The sequence below is a fragment of the Tachypleus tridentatus genome, chromosome 1, assembly GCF_004210375.1.
Source record: "Tachypleus tridentatus isolate NWPU-2018 chromosome 1, ASM421037v1, whole genome shotgun sequence".
Classification (NCBI taxonomy): Eukaryota; Metazoa; Arthropoda; class Merostomata; order Xiphosura; family Limulidae; genus Tachypleus; species Tachypleus tridentatus.
Genome location: NC_134825.1, coordinates 158,183,877 through 158,206,873, shown reverse-complemented (window position 1 = coordinate 158,206,873; position 22,997 = coordinate 158,183,877). Strand labels below are relative to the sequence as shown.

The following is a 22,997-nucleotide window of genomic DNA, read 5'->3' as shown; positions in this document are numbered from 1 at the left end:
TTCATATAGGCCTTGTAATATAAATAAGAAAGAATATAAAACCCATAATATCTATCAGTCAAGGCGTTAACACTAATCCATTTGTAACGACCCTGCACTCACCACATTGGTTAACCTAAACCCTATCATTCATGAATCAACATATGTCTAAGCTTATACAACAAGAGCTAAACTTAGTAAAATTTAATGTATGAAAAGATGTTGACAGTTATAACCTACCAATCTGATGCGTCTTCGATCTCATAAACATATAACCCATAGAAGATAAAATTTCGATTACAAAAAAGCAAACCGGTAAGTATATTAGAAAGTACTAAACCATCTACTGCCCAATAAAATTATTGAAACGAGTAAAAACCAATCAGAAATAGATAAATACTGTCAAATAATCAGGGAAATCCTTCAAAAAGCGGCTAAACAAGCGATACCACCACAGGAATACAAAACAAAACATGGAAACCACCAATTAGGTTGTCCAGATAATTAATGTTAGAAATATCACGATGATATTCAGAAGTTGAATATTGAGTAACGTATCGTTGGTTGGTTTAATCAAATGCTTGTCACTTACAAGGTGTCTTAATTGTCTGCTGTTTCAACTATACTCAGAGTAAGTTTTGCAACCCCCAAGGCACCATGGACAAGAAGGACTTTCGTCTGATTTTCCTCTACCACTTCAAACTTGGACGAAAAGCTACCAAAACTACATGGAACATCAAACAGGCATTCGGCTATGGATCTGTTACTTAATGTACAGTTCAGCGTTGGTTCCAAAGGTTTTGACATGGAAATGAAAGTCATGAAGACCACGAAGGTCGTGGAAGAATGTCATCCTCAGATGAAAACACGTTAAGGGAATCAATTGAGACAGATCCTCGTACAACAGGACGTGAACTTGCAAGAAAGCCAGACATAAGTAAATTAAGCATTGCCAAAACACCCGAGTGCGATTGTAAAGACGAAAAAGTTGGATAAGTGGGTTCCGCATGAGCTGACTGAAGATCAACAAAATCGACCTTATGAGACCTGTCAAGGATGACACTTCAAAAACTGAACAAATTTGGAATAGAAGTTCTGCATCATTCACATTATTCTCCAGACATTTCCCCAACAGATTTTAATTTTCAAGACTTTGACACCTTTTCAACAACAAACTCTTTCAAACCAAGCAGCTGCAAAAAGCTTTCAAGGACTTCATTGACCATAGAAACTCTGATTTCTACAGAAGGGGCATAAACAGCATCGTTACACGTTGGCAAAAGTGTATAGAAGAAAACAGTGCTTACATTGATTAAAGCATGTTTTACAAAACAGGTTTATACTTTTCCAAACTTCGCAGTTCGAAAACGACATTTATTTCTGGACGACATAATACCTAGACATTCTAGAAAAATGTAATTTCAATCGCTCACGACCATTAAAAATCTGAAATACATTTTCTAAAGATCTTTTCTTTTTAGAGTGTGGCAGAATAAACCCTGATTGTCAACTTTTCTAGATGGCTACCTCGCGTTCTATTTCAGTGATGAAACAGCGTTGTTTTGATGTGAGAATGTTCTAGTAACTGATCATAACTGTTTACAAATGATATAACTTAAGTTAGCCACCAGTTCAATTTTATTAAATGTATGAGCAATCAAACCAATAGTCTTACCGCACACAGCCACACGTAGTTGTCTTTAATTTTTGCCCCCCGCTATTATAGCGGTATGTCTCCGGATTTACAACGCTAAAATCAGGGGTTCGATTCCCCTCGGTGGGCTCAGCAGATAGCCTGATGTGGCTTTGCTATAAGAAAACACAGAAACACACGTCTCTAATTTTGAGCTGACAAACTAGATAAAAGGCAGTTACTCGAGAGTACCCACTGGCAACTCTTGCCTGAACGAATACAGATGTAACAGAATTAGGACATCTTGATGATTTTTAACAAAGAAAATACTTAGTTTGTTGATTAGAAACGAAAAGAAAGTGAATGAATTGTTTTGTGAAATTTATTTCTTATGGACAGCTAGCTAGAAAGAAAATTAATTTTCAATGTCTAAGAGATTACGTAGTAATTATCTAGACTCTTGGGTGAGCTATTTATAAGACTTCTTTATAAGAACTTATAACAAAAAATATGACGACAACATTTTTTTTATAAACCACTTTTCATGATTGTTTGAACGACCCCTGGTGGATCTTTTATCAATAATTAGAGGTGTGTTACCGGCCATAAACATTACAATCCAAACTGAAAGATCTTTCATTTGTCCAACAATCGCATCCCTGTCGCGCCAAACATGCTCGCCCTTTCAGCCGTGGGGGCGTTATAATGTGACGGTCATTTTCCACTATTTGTTGGTAAAAGAGTAGCCCAAGAGTTGGCGGTGGGTGGTGATGACTAGCTGCCTTTCCTCTAGTCTTACAGTGCAAAATTAGGGACGGCTAGCACAGATAGCCCTCAAGTAGCTTTGTGCGAAATTCAAAACAAACAAACAAACAATTGTCCAACAAACGCCATTGTTCAGAAGGACGTTTTTTTTTTTGGTATCAGAGCTTAACAGCTCAACTGTAGCACCTAAACGTCAGTACGAAGTAATTTACGTAAGTGAAACTAAAAACTCAATTCCATGTTTTGATTTGGTTTTAGTTAGGTAGGAAGAGCAAGTGCCTTAATTTTTATGTAAAAACAAACGTGATGCTCCGAGACATTTGATAAATTTATATTAACTGAAGTTGTGTGTTAAATTTAATTAACTAGATTTGTGTTTAAAAAGACGTTAACAGTTTATTAGAATAACATCTTCACTTGTTTCTCGCTCTCTCTTCTTCAACAATTTACTGATTAGATTTAGTAAACGTTGTTTGTTTTGAATTTCACACAGAGCTACACGAGGGCTATCTGCGCTAGCCGTCCATAATTTAGCAGTGTATGACTAGAGGGAAGGCAGCTAGTCACCACCACCCACGGCCAACTCTTGGGCTACTCTTTTACTAACGAATAGTGAAATTGATCGTGCCATTATAACGCTCCCATAGGTGAAAGGGTGAGCATGCTTGGTGTGACAAGAATTCGAACCCTCGATCATCCAATTACGAATCGAGCGCCCTAACCACCCGGCCATGCCAGCTTGTGAGTGAATGAAATTCACAGAACATATGCAGTTTTGAAATAAAATGTTTATTGAGGTCACAAAAGTTTCAAGTTATTTGGGCTTACATATATACAAGAATAAACTTAACACGTAACTTCTAAAATTATGTACACTGAAATAAGATCATTCTCTTTAATGTTAGTTAAAAACGTTTGGAAATGAACAGTTTTAACTTTGGAATGGTAGCTATCTTAACAAACTTATGCTGAGATAATCTCACCCACATCGGTAAATATAAAGTAAAAAAGCTGAAATTTGAATCTAACTTATGGTTAATCTTATGCGGCTCTTTATTTCGTTAGAAATTTTGGTATTATACTTGACGCTACACAGTTAAAGAGCTTTGTGTTCGTGTGGTTCTTCAATAGGTTACGGAAGGTATCACGTCACAATGTTTACGCACTTGCTAGTATGTAGATCTATGTTTCACACTGTCGTTCATGTAAGCATGTTTGAGTGGACTATAACTGTTAATATAACGAATTTCTCTAGTCTCGTTTCTCAGTTTTCTTTGCTTCGTATTATTTTAAGAATGTCTGTAGTACTGTCCAACACAAGGAAGTGGAGCTCTTATATCTTTAGTGTTAACAAGCTGATGTCCTCCACACTTGTTTGTGGATACGTGTTTTATTTTGCAACATCCCAGACTGTGAGTTGTAAAGCACTGTTTATACAATCTGTGTTTGTGCATTGTGACTTCTAAGTCACAGTCAATATTTTTCCGTCAATGTGTGTTTTTCCTGTTTTGTTTGGATATTATTCGTGTGTCAGTACAGGAGGACAGTGAAGAAAGGTTGCAGTGTCATAAAGCGAAGTACAAGCTGGGTAGAAAAGCCCAGAATGGTATATGTCAGGATCATTTTTGACCAGATCCGCATTTGGGCAAAACTTTTCGTCTCCCAACATCTCTTGCGAGTCTTTTATCATATTCCCATCTGAGAAGAAATGTCCATCTAGCGACTTCTTCGTTCCTTTATAAAATGCCAATTCAGGTATCCTATTATCCACATCACACGTGAAGCCTTTAACTAGCGTCACGTGACTGGCTAATGCGCTGTTTTCAAATGTCCTAACAGGGCCTTTAAATACTGTCAAATCCGGCAACTTTCCGTCCTCAGAAGTAAAGTGAGACGACCTCACAATCGCCATTGCTGGATACATAGTTCCATCATCTGTTGACCTCTGGAGGCAACTGAAGTCTCGAGTGTTGTCACGATCGTTGTGCTGAGCGTACGATGATGGGGAACTCTGCTGTGATAGGTTAGTTATTGGATGAGGCGCTATCGGCTCACTGTTGACGAGAGTATCATCTGAAGATGGCGATGAGAATGGTCTTGAGGATTCTGGAATTTATTGAGAAATAAATAAATATGTATTTTAAAACGTAATTGGAATCAGATATAATATTATTTAAGAAATATCATCTTGAGAAATTAAATTCTCACTATTATTGATCTTGTTTGTTTGTTTGTTTTGAATTTTGCGCAAAACTACACGAGGGCTATCTGCGCTAGCCGTCCCTAATTTAGCAGTGTAAGACTAGAAGGAAGGCAGCTAGTCATCACCACCCACCTCCAACTCTTGGGCTACTCTGTACCAACAAATAGTGGGATTGACCGTTACGTTATAACGCCTCCACGGCTGAAAGGGCAAGCATGTTTGGTGCGACCGGGATTCGAACCCGCGACCCTTTTATTAGGGAGTCGAACGCCTTAACACGCTTGGCCATGCCAGGCCCTATTATTTAGCAGGAATAACAGTAGTAACATCTATACATACATTAAATAAAGGTTAGTAAAATTAAAATGTTCCAAAAGATTTTTAAAAATCATCCATGCAAGCAGGACACCAAGTTTTAAAGAGCAACAAGAATCCTTTTATAACGTGCAGTTATTCACTTTCTGAAATTGTGTTTTTTTGGTGAAAAAGCTAATGAAAGTTAAACGTAATATGTAATGACAATGAAGATATAACTTGTTTTTTGTTGGGATTTTTTTTGCGCAAAGCTACACGAGAGCTATTTGAGCTAGCTGTCCCTAATTTAGCAGTGTAAGACTAGAGGGAACGCATCTAGTCATTACCACTCACCGCCAACTCTTGAACTACTCTTTTACTAACGAATAGTGGAATTGATCGAAATATTATAACGTCCCCAAGGCTGAAAAGGTGAGCATGTTTGATGTGATGGAGATTTAAACCCGCGACCCTTAGATGACGAGTCGAGCGCCCTAACCACCTGGACATGCCGGGATTGTGAAGGTATTCAAATGTTTTTCAACTTTATAAAAATTATATTTTAAACTGTCTAAAACGGTAGTCTTCTAGAGGAACATAAGGCTAAACAATTTGTTTCAATAAGTTTTACTAAGCCCAATGTATTGCAGAACGTAAGGCGCCCGAGTCACAATATATGGGTCTCGGGGTCGAAACCCGTCGCTCAACATCTTCGATCCTTAATCCGCCGGAGGTGGGCGTTAATATGTGACAACCAATCCCATTATTCATCTGTAAAGAGTTGTCTATAAAGATGATGGTTGGTATTGCAGGCTAGTTGCTCTTTTTATATTTCGCAACTCTAAATGTCTCCTAGTGGGACAGTGGTAAGTTTGCGGAGTTACAACGCTTAAGTCGGGAGTTCGATTCTCCTCGGTGAATTTGCTATTAAGAACACACCCATGCTTCTCAAAATTAGGCACAGCGACAGATAATCTTTCTAGCTTTATTATATACCAAAACAAACAAACGATTTAATTCTAATTATAATGACGTCCTGTCTTACAGAAATGAAATTCTAAGCCCACGTTTCTCTGATTAAAATTTGACCCTTTAAAAAATAAACAAATATATCCTGAAATTACCCGGAATTTTCTTTAACATACAGAGGTTCGAAACCATCCCCTCAAACCTGATTTTTAACTCAGAATTAACTTTATCTATAAGCCCCAAGATGGCCAAGTGGTTAAAGCACTTGACTCGTAATCTGAGGGTCGCGGGTTCAAATTCCTGTTGCACCAAACATGCCAGCCCGTTCACCCGTGGGGACATTATAACGTTATGGTAAATTCCACTATTCGTTAGTAAAAGAGTAACCCAAGAGTTGGCGGTGGGTGGTGATGACTAGCTGCCTTTCCTCTAGTCTTATACTGCTAAATTAGGGACAGCTAGCGCAGATAGCCCTCGTGTAGCTCTATGTGAAATTCAAAACTAACAAACATACTTCATTTATTCAAAATAGAATGACCGACGCTGCTGAACCGGAACATATTTTGTGATTTTTTTTTCCCATTTGTAACAAAGTTCTGTTTAAAATAAGATTTAAAAGTAACTATTTTTATTCGCGTGTGTTTGTTTATTTATTTATTTATATGTACACTTAAGGCAAAAAGTAAAAAAATCAGTTAATTATTTTTCGTTCTTGATGTGTATATTCTCTTCGATGTACAAAAAATACAAATTTCAGCAAGAATTATTCTATTTTGTTGTTCATACAAATGGTTTTTGCACTTTGTTAAATGCAACATTAAACTTCAAATAGGCTGAAACATAAATGGTGGTAGTCCGACACTGTTTATTTCATTGCAGATATCAAATGAACAGCTACACCGTGTAATGACTTGGATTAGACGAAAATTAGGAACTTGAATACAAGATCCATTTACTCAATGCCCAACAAACTTTGATGGATTCAGGTAACTGCGAAACAAAAGCGACGCCTTAATTAGGTTTTTCTTCTCCACTTTGTAGGTAAACAAAACATTTCTGTGTTTAGCTATGGAAAACGAATTTTACGTGGTAGTAAGCCATTATGGTTTTTAAGCGTAGCTGGAAGTGCAAACGTTCCGACACGTTTACATGCAATGCGTTATTTTACGAGTCTTCATCGAACTCAGACAATATGAAACAATACGTATTAATTGCACCATTTCCTTCGTAATTCAAAAGGATTGTCTCATATTATTTTTACAGAAAATTCAGGTCTTTATTTTTATCGTTGTATGATTTGTTTATATTGCTTGGTGTTTATGACCTAGTTCATCCACTGGCTGTCTAATTAACTCGTTTAGTCTGTAACTATTTCTCCCTCGTCTTTCTCTCTTACTTTCGCTCCATGTTTATTTATTTTTCAACTTTCTCTCTCTCTCCAGTCTGGAATCTATCGCATATTTGTCTAAAGTCACTAGTTTGCTTTATTGCTGAGACTTGGCAAACAAGTCCAAGGGAACTGGCTAAAAGAGAGAGAACACTGCCAAAATACGTGGGTCGCGGGTGAGAAATCGTGGGATTAGCTGGGACAGAACAACAGTGTGCTGCACATGTTTTTAATTAACGTTTGTGTTGAGGTGCTTCTCGCCTGCTCACTTCAAAGGTGGTCTCTCGTCAGTCCGGCTGCGATGACCACGGACGGAAGGGGCGAAACGATATGACCTGGAACGAAGCTTGCGGCACAACGAGTCAAAGCAAGCTCACGCCGGGAAGGGTAGGTTTATAGTGAAATGGAACGCCAGGCATCCGAGGGGTCGAGAAACGACTAAGCACCGGCCGTTCCCACCCACCCACTCCAGATGCTCTCGTGTGTTCCTCTTCACCGTGCAATCTGCACGTGCACTTGAGAAGCGTTTTGTTATCTGAATCGTGGCCACTTCACTTTAACTTTATATTCCACTTTATCCTGTAGTCAACGTACAGACAACAGTAAAATAATTTACCTACTTTTCTGCGAATTTGCGACCCCTGTGCGAGAAGCGAGCTAATCTGGGACGACGTTGAAACAGAGAATTGGAGTTCATTTCGATGTTTTCTCACTTCTAATACTGAGCAGGCAAAACTAATAAAGTAAAGGGGGATTAACTTACGGTTAAATACGCAAGTATTTAATTTGACTTAATTAAATACTTCCTTGTGGAAATTACATTGTTTACAAAGTACAGATTATGTTTCTTCTATTTCCCATATTGTGATTTGTATTTAAAGCTAAAGCTTAATAAATTGGTTGTTCCGAAAGTTCACATTTTCTATGTTTTTTATAAATAAAAAAACAAACAAGTCAACAGTAACTGAAAACAAATTTTCGCGCGAAAAAGCTCGAAAGAAAATTGTAGTCTATTACATAGTTGTAATAGACGGTTTAAGAACAAAGTTTTGTAGTGAAGCATGTTTTAAACACGTGCTTAAAAACTTGTATATCTAGATTATAAGAGATAGTTTGCAAAATTCTGAACAAATTTAAATTTGTTTTTGGTCAGTAGGTTTATAGTGCAAAGTTACGTTCTGTCTAAAAACGAAAACTAACATTGTATTTTAAGTTTATTGTATTCAAGATTTATGAGACTGTTTTGTTTCGTAAATTTCACAAATCAAACATTAACTTTTACTAACATTCAAAGTGTTTTCTTGGTAATTGTAGACATACATAAAAACGTAACAACAGTTTTCCTTTTTTAAAGTTACTTACTTTTGGTCATTGTAGACTTACATTAAGACGTGACAACAACGGTCTCTCTCTTTTTAAACTTACTTAAATTTGAAGATGCGGTTGGACTACGAAGTCTATCTTTACAAAATCATTATGATACAATTTTAAACTAAACTTTTCCAGGTTCGTGTATCGCACGATCTGACCATAATATATCAGTTTTTTTTTTGTGTTGATGGTTGAACTCTTTTGGGGCATACATCATCACTTTCTAAATGATCTCGAACGTGTAAGTCTTTAAAAAAATAAAACAGTTAATGAGATACCCCCATGGATTATTAATCTACTAGGAACAATTAAAGCCTCATAAAAATACTAAAATCCAGAGGGTATAACTACATTATACAGATAAATTACAAGACTGGGACCTCCACAGGCACAGCGGAATGTCTGCGGACTTATAGTGCTAGAAATCGGGTTTCGATACCCATGGCGAGCCGAGTACAGATAACCAATTGTGTAACTTTGTGCTTAATAACAAATAGCAATGTACTCTTGGTGAGCCAGAAACAATTATTTTCCATTATACGTTTCTCTGTGTTTTTTATAGTAAAGCAAACAAGGTAACGTATGACGAACGAGGAGTTCAAAACGACATAAAAAGCTAAAACTCCATTACCTGAAAACCAGAATTTAATGTATTTAAATATTTTAGCTATTGGCCCTTATGACTTGTTAAAATAACAACAAGTGTATCAGTAATTCGGCTGTAGTTTTATTATGACATTAAATGTTTTTGTCGAATAATATCCAAAGGGAGCTTCATTATTATACAAATACGAAACATAGTTTCAAGACTGGCGAAAGTGTCTCCGAAACGTCGATCGATTATTTTTCTTCGTATCTATTATTTGCGATTTTTCAAGTAAATAATGCATTTTCACTTCTGATCCCTAAATACTGACGTAGTTTGGCTTGGTTTGTTTTAAATTTCGTACAAAGTTATACGAGAGTTATCTGCGCTAGCCGCCCATAATTTAGCAGTGTAAGACTAGGGGGAAGGCAGCTAGTCATCACCATCCACCGCCAACTTTTGGGCTACTCTTTACCAACGAATAGTGGGATTGACCACACATCATAACGACCCCAAGTCTGAAAGGGCGTGCATGTTCAGTGTGACGGGGATTCGAACCCGCAGACTGACGTAGTTTTGTTTATGCTTTCCTGACCGACACTTATCTGATATCCCCTGGTGGAACAGCAGTTAACTAACAGACTTATAACGCTAAAATCTGGGGACCGACTTCCGACGATGAAAACAGCAGAGATCTTCAAACAAATATACACTGACTTTTACAAAGTTATCTTTGTTCTTTACTGTCCAGTATTTATTTCGTAGATATTTAAAATAATGAAGAAAATACAGGTCATACAGTTGTGTATCCGAAACTTCTTAATTTTGTCTTGTTAGATAAGCAGCAAGGGGGCTATTTTTAGGTTCGTGCACATATCAGCATATAAAGCACGTGCTTTAAGATGAGTGTAACAAATATTTCATCCTAGCTGTTTTGTACCTCAGTGTTTTCTGATTGGACGTCGGTAAGTCTGCAGACTTGCAACGCTAAAATTCGAAGTCGGATTCCCGCAATGGATATATAAGATGCTCCAATGTGGCTTTTTTTTTTTCCTAAAACAAACACACACGTACATACATATTGTACTTCAAATTGTAAACGTTCTGTAGCATACTGCATTGGCTGGGCAAGGCCACGTGGTTAAGTCGCTCCTCCTTTCAGCTATGGGGGCGTTATAATGTGACGGCAAATTCCATTATTCGTTGGTAAAAGAGTAGCCTAAGAGTTGGCGGTGGGTGGTGGTGACTAGCTGCCTTTCCTCTAGTCTTACACTGCTAAATTAGGAACAGCTAGCGCAGACAGCCCTCGGGTAGCTTTGCACGAAATTAAAAAAAAAAAAGCTTACTGTAATAGACGTTAATACTTACTTTACATTAGACAACAGTTATAAACAATGGGCACAACAGTTGTGCAGACATGTGGTTCGGGAAATACTGCTAAAGTTGTATACAATACTATATTTCCATAAAAGTCTCTTCTGATACTTACTCAAGAGTCAACCGAGTTGATAAGGATAAGAAAAGCAATTCGTTAACCCTGGTGGTGAAAGAAGTTTATTTTCTCCAGGCCTTGCAAACATAACTTTACTGATAGTTTCACCACTCAAGAGGCTTTAAAGTAGAGGGAGTCTCAGGAACGTTTTGCTTAAAATTGCAAACATAAATAAGGCTTAGATACAGATACGATAAGGGTTACGTGATGATCTACAGTTTTCAACGCTTGCTCGTGAGACTTGTGGCCGTTTTAGACACTTTTATATCCTTTGTTACTTCATCTAAACCTCTCTAATACCAGCGACAAGTGTGGCGACCGTAGCGACTACATCTTATAAATGTTGATGATTTGGAGTATATTTCTAATTTTCATGATTTTTAAAGCTCATAAACGAGCCTCTACCCCGAAGAATCCGATCACCTACATTCTTCTGGTAACAACCGCCTATCGGTCTATTTATGAAACATTAACACGTGACAGTCTTATTCAACATGGCGTCATCGAGGTACGATGATCACTGTTGATCACTGATGACCAAAGTTTTCTTTTGTACGTTTTCTGGGAACATTTTATTCTGTATAAACTGTATTTTGTTTCGAGTCCCAATCTCAATTACGCAAGTTGCGCAAGCTAGGTCAGTAAGATATTTCATTGTGTAAAGGTAATATTTACACCGAATAAAAACAAACAACTTGTGTTATCGACAAGTTTGAATAAATATTATAAATGGAAGAATAAGGGTTCGATTAAACGACAATACCAGAACAAGAAGGTGTTATTATGAGTGCACCTTAATTCTTGTGCAGGTGGAACCATTGTTATTAAAAGAAAAATTCGAGTTTCGATTCCCTGTAGTAGACAAGACGCAGAGGGCCCATTTCACATTGCATAGTTTTGGTCTAAACCACCACAACAACAAATTACATTTTCATATTTCTTTAAAATTTCCGGTTCGAGAAGAGTTCATAAATCGAAAACATTATGATCATTACGAAAAAACAACAACAAAAAAACAACACTTAGCTATACTTATAAAAATAATGATGACCAGGTTGGTTAAAGCATTCGACAAGCAATCTGAGGGTCCCGGGTTCGAATTCGAATTCCCGTCGCATCAAACATGGTCGTTCTTTCAGCCATGGGGGCGTTATAATGTGACGATCAATCCCACTATTCGTTGGTGAAAGAGTAGCTCATGAATTGGCGGTGGGTAGAGATGACTAGCTGCCTTCCTTTTTGTCTTACGCTACTAAAATAGAGACGGCTAGCGCAGATAGTCATCGTGTAGCTTTGCGCGAAATTCAAAAACAAACAAACAAACAATAATGCAATCTATTTCGCAGAGAGTAAGAAAAACAGTTAAAAGTATATCAAGGTAAACGCATAAGAATTTTAAAAATTTGTAGTCATGATTCGATAGAGTTACAAACAGTAAATCCGAACATTCGTAGCTCTTAACAGTTTTCGGAATAAGGAGAACCACCGTGTTTCGAACATGAATCACAAGCGACTATAAAAACCTTGTGAACTTTCCAAACATGGGTGAAGTGTTTAAAAAACAAACAAACTAACTACGCATACATATTACTTGTTTTATCTCTATTGTGAACCAATATTACCAGATACTATTTTCTCAGAAAGATCTTTACTGTTAGATACTTTATTTTATAGTTTGAGTTTGTTAATTTACTCAGTAACAGACATTTATTTATTAATACTAAAAGAGTCAAACTTGTCACACTAGAAGCTTTTTCCTTCATTTACTTTCTTGTTACTGAAACACAAACTGTTTATTAGCAAAACCATATAAGGTTTGCGAAAAAAAAAGCTTGTTCTGAATTTCGCACAAAACCACACGAAAGTTATTCGCTTTAGCCGTCCCTAATTTAGCAGTGTAAGACTAGAGTTGGGCTACTCTTTTACCAACGAACAGTGGGATTGACCGAAAATTATAACGCCCCCACGGCTGAAAGGGCGAGCATGTTTGATGTGAAGGAGATTCGAACCCACGACCCTCAGATGACAAGCCGAGCCCCCTAACCACCTAGCCATGCCAGACATAAGTGAATAAGGAAAGATATATAATGAGTGTTATGTCTATTCAGTACAAAGTTACACTCTGTGCTTTCTGCACCGACCCCACTGTGTGCATCAAACCTTTAACTCTAGAGTTATAAACCTTCGAGTTTACCGTTGAGCCACCAGAAAACTAAAGTTTACTGTATCTGTAATATCTGTACTTCTCAGTACCTATAATGTTCTTTTTATATCTTAATATTTTGCTTGTTTTTAGTTTCTATTAAGCTCTATAAAAATGTTTGACGTGAAGTATTCAGTTTCAGTTGTTTTCGTTATAATATTGCAATTAAAACGGCCATACAATCATTTAAACAACGTTGGAAAACTAATTAAATTTTCTTTTCTGAAAACTAATGTTCTTCAGTTTTAAATAATTCACAGTTTGGGCCACTGAAGTTACTATGGCGAGCTAAAACTGCAATTCTAATGTCCACGACATCTTCTCATTTCCTTATGAAATCTTCACTGTGTAGCAAACAGCAGAAGCTAGTTGGATAAATAAACAGAGGATCATGAGAAAGGTCAAAACCACATTGTTTTGTAGCTCCTAAAGCTATTATAAAGTACTAACTTCTTCCCTTCATGATTTATCACCACCTAAACTATTCTGGATGTGAAATATGCACAGTTTGTGGTTGCTTGTAAAGTTTATTTATTTTAATAAACGTAAAATCAGTCCTGACATTAACAGTAGCCAAGTTTGTGAAATATAAAGTACATAGAACGGTAGAGTTACTGTTTAGTTAAGGAAAGAGTTAAATGCAAGGTAACCCTGGTATGTTTCTTAAATAATCTATGAAATACTTGAAAAATGTGGAAGTAAAGTATCATAAAACACATATTTTCAGCAAAATACTCGTAATATTATGAGTGAATGGTTGCATGCTCTATGGTAGATAACTTTTCACTTGTATATCTTCAGCAAATTCCTGATGTCGTTGGAACTGATATATATTTACCATTTTCATAAATTGAAAATGACAGAGGAAACTACACGATACATTCACATGTACATTGAGAGTATCAGTTCTTTACAACACTTACCACCCCAACCCTCCAACAAAGATTCAGTCACATGGACAAGTGGACGAACATCAGTGAAGAACATTTGAAAACTCATTACCTGACATCTCTTCCTCGGTTGTGAGCATTTTACTTAATAATCCTGAGAGTTGGAAAGATAGGCCTGAGCACACATTTATAATGTAAGCGTTTGAATAACAGATACTGAAAAACAATACAATACACTATTTAAATACGCCTGTGAAAGTCTTGTTGCGAAAATCAATACTTTCGTGTAAAACTGTAGGAAACAACGGTTTATGATAAACTTTATAAGCGGATATAAAACCAAAAACGTCTACCACGAACATTGGTTAGTATGAGAGACAATAAGATTTAAAAAATTAAAGACTTTTATTGTCAGAATCTAGTGTTTGTCATATTGCTGAGTGGGAAGCAACGTCGTCAAAATTAAAACATTTTATTGTCAGAATCTAGTGTTTGTCATATTGCTGAGTGGGAAGTAACGTCGTCAAAAATTAAAAACTTTTATTGTCAGAATCTAGTGTTTGTCATATTGCTGAGTGAGAAGCAACGTCGTCAAAAAAAAAAAAAAATTATTGTCAGAATCTAGTGTTTGTCATATTGCTGAGTGGGAAGCAACGTCGTCAAAAATTAAAAAAAATTATTGTCAGAATCTTGTGTTTGTCATATTGCTGAGTGAGAAGCAACGTCGTCAAAAATGAAAAAAAAATTATTGTCAGAATCTAGTGTTTGTCATATTGCTGAATGGGAAGCAACGTCGTCAAAAATGAAAAAAAAATTATTGTCAGAATCTAGTGTTTGTCATATTGCTGAGTGGGAAGCAACGTCGTCAAAAATGAAAAAAATTTATTGTCAGAATCTAGTGTTTGTCATATTGCCGAATGGGAAGCAACGTCGTCTTTCTACCATTATTTATACCAGTGTTTTAAAATAATAGAAGTATACGTTAAAAATTACTGCTTTTATTATGTGTAGTGCAGATAAAACAATACGTAATAATGTCAAAGGTCTCTATAGATGGCACAGGTGGAACAATATGCTGTTTCTATCATAAGCTGAGTTATCTTAGACCGTTCCGTTGTTCCTTTTCTTACAACTGCATTTACATGTATTCTCGCAAAGTAGCGACGACACTTACCGGTGTATTTATTGTACATTTAAAATACGTTAAATGAATATAAACATTTTACTCCTGAAACTAATCCCTAGACTCAAGACCAGTAAACATTTTACTGTCTTCTCATGCAAATCACTAGGCTCGAGATCCGTCGACCAACTAGCAACTGAAACGTTTTCTGTTGTTATACAACACTCTGACGCACTCCATGTTACAAATTAGGGTTACCTAATTATCTCAAAAACCACCACACACTCGTTATGACATGAGCTAATCACTAATACAAGTTTGCTAACTTTACACACTTTGTACTCGTGGAAATTTAAAATCAGTTACATAGTCGATTATTATTAGGAAAAAGATTTATAGGGTGTTGATTTTAAATAAACGAGAAAAGTCATTCCAAAGTAGTTGGATTCACATAAAGAACACAACGTACTTTATAATTAAAGAATCCTTTAAAATATTCATGCATGGCTATACAAAAGGCTATCTGAACATTACCGACCATATATAGAAGTCGTAGCAGTTATCAAAACTGAGGTCTATACTATGCAAAAACTACACTGACAAACACCACACCAACATTATTTATAAAATACAATGTGATAACTGCCACGACTTCTATATTGGAGAAACAAGTAGAAAAATGGAAACCAGATTACCGACCATAGTTTTGAAGTGTTATTCTTTAGTAGTGTAGGATTGGATCGTTAAAATTCATTCAACATTTAAGAAAGTTTGACGTGATTTCATGTCAAAGAAAAACTTGCTAAACATTTCCATGTATGCATATATCAATAGATTCAAAACACCAAACGTTTTCATATACGTTGTAAAAGCAAAATGGGAAATCAGTTTTATTTTTGCGGCACTATTCAGAGCATACTGAACCCATCCAGTCATGCTGTGTTGTCACAAACATAAAGTTATCATCCACTTTTTTTTTATTATTAACCATATTTTTTTTTGTTTGAATTTCGCACAAATCTACACGAGGGTTATCTGCGCTAGTGGTCCCTAATTTTGCAGGCACTGTAAGAGGGAAGGTAGTTAGTCATCACCACCCACCGCCAACTCTTGGGCTACTCTTTTGTCAAAGAATAGTGGGATTGACCGTTACATTATAATGCCCCCATGGCTGAAAGGGCAAGCATGTTTGGTCGGACGGGATTCGAACCCGCGACCGTCAGATTAACAGTCGAGTGCCTTAACCACCTGGCTATGTTGGGCCGTGTTGGCTACCTATAGAATCATAATTATAATTACTTTATATATTTCAAATTCCAAGCGATACATTTCACAGTACAAATTTTCACTTGTAATAGGTTAGAAGACTATATATTATCAACCTTTCAGAAGTTGTGAATAAAGCATTGTTAATTTATAGTAGCGGGTCATATTCCCAATGAAAGCAACCAGATACAGATGTGAGCAACGTTTTTCATAACATACTGTAAACTTTGACCTCAAAGCTAGTCTAATCAAACTTTATGTTAACCGAATACTATTTCAAAATAACCAGTTACCAAATTTACCAGGTTTACCAGTTAGGGAGTTCGACTTGCAATATCAGGGATCGAATCCTTGTCCCACCAAACAGCTCGTCCTTTCAGTCGTGGGGGTGTTATTATGTTACTATCAATTCCACTTTCCATTGGCAAACGAGTAGCTCAAGAGTTGGCAGTGAGTGGGGTTGATTAGCTACCTTCCATCTAGTCTTTCACTGCTGAATTAGGGATAGTTAGCGCAGATAGCCCTCGTGTAGCTTTGCGAGAAATTCAAAAATAAACAAATAAACCTATTTCACTACAATCTGACTGTAAACAAAGCGATCTTTAGTTTAAACTGGGTGGTGCAGTGTGTGACACAGCTGATTCCTGTGTTATGTGTTCAAGCTGTAGGCTGCGACTAGGAAGAACTCAATCTTATACTGTGTTAGGTGTTATCATAAACATGGCGGAGAGTTGTATTGTTAATTCGTATTCATGTTCCTAAACATGCAAGTATAAATGATTATAAGAACAATGAGTTATGTATGAAGTGTTGTTATACGTGTTAGATCCCGTTTCATCAAGGTTGTTTATATCAAGCTTATGGGCCAATCTGTATAGCGCATACATATGTGTTTCAAGCTGCTGGACGAATGGTTATATTTTTATTTTAGTAAATAAGAGTGCAATAGTCTTTTCTAAATACGTTATAATGACTGCAGAAATGAAGAAAAACACAAAACAAAACAAGTGCACATTTAACATACACTTCATTTACTAACAGTTGACTTCCCCCCAATTCTGTGTTCATGGTGTTTCACCAAGTACCAATGGTTTCAGATATAAGTTATATACGTTATATTGAATTAACTTAATACGTCACTGAAAAATTTATACAGCATTGTTAACACTTTCAAGCAGATTAATCAGATAAAGGAAGTTCGTTTAGAGCAAGCGGTTCTGTTACTTTTATTTCTATAATTCGAAATAGCATAGTTTTTTTTTAGGATAATGTTTTGAAATATCGAGGCTGGTTTCGAAAATCCGTATTATTTTCTAGGCCAGAAATTCTGATATCGTAGCAACTTTTACACTGTTTAAACACTTGAAGTGCTTTCCAAGTTGTAGAAGCGTTGTGGCTTTAGTTACTTTATAAACACCCAAATAACCCCGGATTAAGGCATTGATTTACAGGACTGATGCCCATGGCCTCACACTGATTAGGGAGCCTCAAACTATGACTATAAATGTATTGCACGTAGAAGGGGCATCTATAAGTTGAAAAGTCGGGGGCAATAAAACCCTTAATCTGGCCCTGCAACCGACGTAGTTTCGACGTTGAAGGAGCGCTCATATTATAGATGGCTTCACATTATTTAAACACCTGACTTAGTTTCGTAATTGAAGAAGTGCTCTGGCTTTAGTTGCTTTCATATTATATAAACACCCGACAGAGTTTCGAAATCGAAGCGCTTATACTATAGCTAGCTTCACACTATTCAAATATTTGTAGCTAAAGTTTTCATACCACAGGCACCTTTACATTAACCTAGTGATCGGTGAGCAAGAGATGTAGACATCATAGCTGAATTTACATTAAACCAAAACTTGACATACAGTATATACAGATACCATAGTTGTTTTCGTTTTATTCGTAAACTTGACAAGGATGTTTGTTTTGAATTTCGCGCAAAGCTATTTGAGGGTTATCTGCGCTAGCCGTCCCTAATTTAGCAGTGTAAGACTCGAAGGAAGACAGCTAGTCATCACCACCCACCGTTAACTCTTGGGCTACTCTTTTTTACCAACGATTAGTGGGATTGACCGTGACATTATAACGCCCCCACGGCTGAAAGGGCGAGCATGTTTGGTGCGATCGGGATTCGAACCCGAGACCCTCGGATTACGAGTCGAACGCCTTACCCACCTGGCCATGCCGGGGTCTTTTTTGATAAGGAAATTCAAATGTTGTGAATGCTTTTTATTTATCAAACTCCACCCTGATCCCTGATGAGTATATACCTGGTGATTATTACGAATCCATTTCTTTACGTTGAATAAAAGATAGTATTGAATGAAAGAAGTAAGGGTTCATATTAAAAGTTTAGTTTAGACTGAATTTCGCGCAAAGCTACACCAGGGCTATCTGCGCTAGCCGTCACTAATTTACCAGTGATAGAATAGGCGAAAAACAACTAGTCAACACAACTCATCGCCAACTCTTGGATTACTCCTTTACCAAGGAATAGTGGGATTGTACGTGACTTTATAACACCCCACGGGTAAAAGGACAAGCGTTTTCGATGATATGGATTCGAATCCTCAACCCTCAAGTTGCCTTAACTTCCAGGCCCTGCCAGGTCTGGAAAAGAAGGTGAGACTGACTGTAGAGTCCTGGCGGGAAGGAAGAAAAGATTGACTTCAGAACTCTATCTGTCATGGCCCTAACCACTGACTAACCCTTTTATGAAGAACATATGTGCATAGCTAAACGTTATAAAAGCAGCACAGTAAAAATAACAAATTAATCTCACATGTCTGAGGTTGAGGCAATGACATTCACAAGTTTAGTTGTTTAATGGTTTTTAACACCGATAGAGGAACTCAGTTTATTATAATTTAGACTTCGTTTGTTTTTGAATTTCGCGCAAAGCTACTCGAGAGCTATCTGCGTTAGCCGTTCCTAATTTTGCAGTGTAAGACTACTGGGAAGGCAGCTAGTCACCACTACCTCACCGCCAACTTTTGGGCTACTCTTTTACCAACAAATAGGGGGATTGACCGTCACTTTATAACCTTCCCACGGATGAAAGGGCGAGCATGTTTGGTACAACGGGCATTCGAACTCGCGACCCTCAGATTACAAGTCGAACGCCTTAACCCACCTGGATATGCCGGGCCTAACATGAGTCACTTAAATTTTTATGTTATATTAAATATGAGGAGACTAAAATTGATTCTATGTCAAAAATATATTTCTCTGGCTCTAATAAACATAAATTGTTTATGACTGTATAAACAAGTGACATAAACGAACTGTTTTTAGGCCAAAACTTTTAGGTCTAATAATCTTGTGTGAAGGGAGTTAACAATATATGCGTATCGAATAGAATTTTGTACTTTTGAAACTGGTAGTTCGAAATATAACAGGAAAACGTAATAAGTATTTATATTAATAAGAACGTTAAAATAATAATGCTTATAAATATACATATTAACATTTCTAGTTGCTCAATGTGTATTTTGAGTTTTAGGATTAGATTTGACCAATCAACAACGAAAAAAACCTAACGAAGATAGACCCAAAACTCATTCGAGGAGTGCTCTGACCTGAAAAACGCTTTAACCTCACCTTTGACCTCACAGACACATTAAGTGATTCATTTTCATTACACACGTGTGTACTTAACTTTTTACCTAATAAGATTATTAATCCTCAGTTGATCAAACAAGATCTTAACTTTAAGACTGCATGTAAGTCTGGCTTTAGACCTTACAGGCACCTAAAGTAAACTATTTCCATAACACTTTGATGTCAGTGCGTTATCTAATTAATAGCTTGATTAAGCCTTTAATAAACACAGATAATCACAACTGGACTTTTACCTAATAACCTTATTCATCCACTAATAATCAAACAAGACCTCAACTTTAAGGTTTGTGTTTTTGATTCCATATAAGTCTGACTTTAGACATTACAGACACCTAACGTAATCTACTTCTATAACACTCAGATGTCAGTGCGTTACCTAATGGCTTACTTAAACCTTTAATAAACACAAATAATCGCAGCTGGACTTTCAAGTTCCAAACGAACCTGAAAGACGAGTCACGTGGTAATCTTACATTTCCTGTTTTCCGGGCACTCCAGAGTTATGCGTGATTTTTATTTGATAGACGAAAAGAAAAATTAACTTGATATCAGATTTCTTATAAGCTAGTGATATTAGTAAAATCGAATGCTGTTATTTATAAGTAAAACGTGTGAGGTAAAGGTACGCAAATTTCCCGCTGAAAATTTAATTTTCTCTTGGTTGTGACTTACTGAATTATTTTCCTTTTTCCAATTTATAACTTTCTTTATTTCCAGTATCAGCAATACGTATAATATATTAGCATAATCTCACCATTTTCTATACTTACTTAGGCTGATATGCGTTCTGTCTCTTTGGCGTCTGTTTTTGAACCAGTTGCTAACCTGGGTTAGGGTCAGACCGGTTTTTTTAGCCAATAATCGTTTTTCGTCAGGTGTGGGGTAACGGTTCTTTTCGTAGCAGTCTTTCAGCATCATTCGGGACTTTTCCTTGAAACAGTAGATGGTTTCCTCTCCGTCCCAAATGGTTTTGGGCAGCGGATACTTTCGCCGTAGACGGTATTTGTCTACTGCGCCCAACGGCCGGCCGCGGATTTTTTCAGCCTCTCGGTAGTGAGCTTTATACCACATCTGCTGGAGTTTCGAGTGATGCTGGGGATCGAAAGTGTGACTTTCAAGGATTGTGTAGAGTTCTTTGTAATTGCCATGGTGAAAGGCTACGGTTGCTCGCGCTCGGAGGACCGACTCCTTACAGCGTAGGTGCTCGCTAGATGGGAGTGAGCACAAAAAACGAGCTAGCCGGTCATTGTCTCCGGCTTGCTGAAGTACGTCACATACACAAGCCACTTGATCCGGAGAGAATATCCAGCTTTTGGCGGACAGCATTCTAGCCAGTTTTTGGTTGTCCACCATAATCGGAGGGTCAGTTAACATGTCCTGTGTGGACATTACTTCTTCCATCCCAGTTAATTTATCACCAACGGATGAATCTGTGGACAGGTCTTGCGTCTCGAGACTGGAGGTGTCACGTGCACAATAGTCGTCCAAAAGTACATCCTCGGGCGTTACGAGACGTCTCTGCTCGTGCACGCTCGGACAAGCGGAAGTACTGTAAGGTATCAAAGATAGAAGTTCACGGCAGGAGTCTTCGAAGTTGAGTGGGTGTGGAGTCACAACTGAAGTCATAGTTTTACACTCTTTATCACTTTTCACGTCTCAAGTGTACCAGCTAAATTAATAGACTCTCTTCCAGCACTCGAGGACGCCCCCTTTTAACCAGGACTCCATACCTAACCTTGACGACTTGCGCGGAGCATTTCATTCGACGCGATCTCTGTATCTGATTGGTCAATTTGTTTCCTTACAGCGCAGAAGCTCCCACTAAACCTATCTAGTAACGACTGTTGTGAGAAAGATCAAATCCGTCCGTCCACAAATGATGTCACAAAAGTACTTTCATTTAAGAAGAAATTTATGTTACACCAGTGATTAAGAATCGGGCCTCTAATTCTAGAAGAAAGAACTGTTTTTGTGAAAATTAAAAAAAAATGAATGTCTTACTAAGTTACTGGTATCTACGAAAAGGCCGGGAAGTTTGAATTTTAATGAGAGATTTCGTTTCATTTTTTATCGTTCTACGTTAACCACGATACATTTAAGAGTTGTTTTCTAAGCGATTCAAAATCAAAACGGGCTCATGTTATCGATCACAAGTTATTTTGAGATGATATACATTTTATTTTTGAAATTATGTTTACTGAAGATGCGTTTGAATATGTACCAACAGCATTACGGTAGCGTCGTTAAACCATTTAATGCTATTTTATGTGCATGACAGTATATACAATGTTATGACGCATGATTTGTGTGAATAATACCGTGTTTAATATCATTAGCTAATAAATCTCACTTTAACGTATTGTTTATATGCTATGCATCAAATTCTCTAGTATGCTACTGAATAAACTTTATATATTCTCATCTGTTATTTTTATTAATGTTACCCGTGATGTTTGGTTTAATCCCTGGCACGCTATTTCATCCTCAGTGCCATTCGCCTGACGATTTTCAATGAGGGACACCTTTAAGTTGTGACGTATACAGGGGCGTAGATTTTTTACACCCGATGGGGGGAGGATGATTTTTGCAACCATTTATGTGGACTGTTCAATTTGCAAATTACGCGAACCTGAAAGCTGTAAACATGCAGTCACAGAGTAATCTTGTTGCCACGATACTTGCATGTATACTTAGGCCTACTGACTGACACTTACCAAATATCGCTTAGATCGAAAAGCTTAGGAGCACGCCTATATTAAAGATGTACATTTCGGCTATTGAAAAACCTACATCTAGGCCTAATTATGTAATTCGATTGGTAAGAACACGAGAATCACAAGAACAAACACACAATTTGTTGGCCTGTGATGCAATAAAACAATTCAACAGATCAAATTGTAGTGGGGGGGGATGATTGTATGCACCATACCCCACCTAAAATCAAGGGGGGATGTATCCTCCATCCCTACCCCAGGATCTACGCCCCTGGACGTATATATTATGTAGAACGTTGTCTGTCGAATCGCTTTATTATGTGACACATAATAATTCGCTCTGAATTTATGATGTTCTATTTTATTCATCTTGAAAGTCACTTAACAAAGTCGGTTTTGTATTATGAACCACAGTAGTGTTCATAACTGCAATCATCCAGGGATTTTATAAAATTTCAAATAGGACATAAGGGCAAGAACCATCTTAAAAAA

The 22,997-nt window shown here is 37.1% G+C and overlaps 1 protein-coding gene across 1 annotated transcript; it reads right to left on the bottom strand.

Annotated features, from left to right (window-relative positions):
- Positions 1–3,252: 3,252 nt before the first annotated feature.
- On the bottom strand, positions 3,253–21,508 carry LOC143256141 (uncharacterized). The gene is made up of 2 exons (XM_076512969.1): positions 20,562–21,508; positions 3,253–4,483 (listed from the first exon to the last, which is right to left on the bottom strand). Exons 1-2 carry the CDS (start codon positions 21,415–21,417, stop codon positions 3,897–3,899), a joined length of 1,443 nt encoding a protein of 480 aa, XP_076369084.1. The 5' UTR covers positions 21,418–21,508; the 3' UTR covers positions 3,253–3,896.
- Between the last annotated feature and the right edge of the window lie 1,489 nt (positions 21,509–22,997).

Excerpts from the sequence above, each read along its gene's own strand:
- LOC143256141 (XM_076512969.1), bottom strand. The coding sequence starts at position 21,417 with ATGACTTCAGTTGTGACTCCACACCCACTCAACTTCGAAGACTCCTGC. Across the intron at positions 4,484-20,561 it reads CAGAACGCATATCAGCCTAA|AATCCTCAAGACCATTCTCA; the intron begins GTAAGTATAGAA and ends AATAAATTCCAG.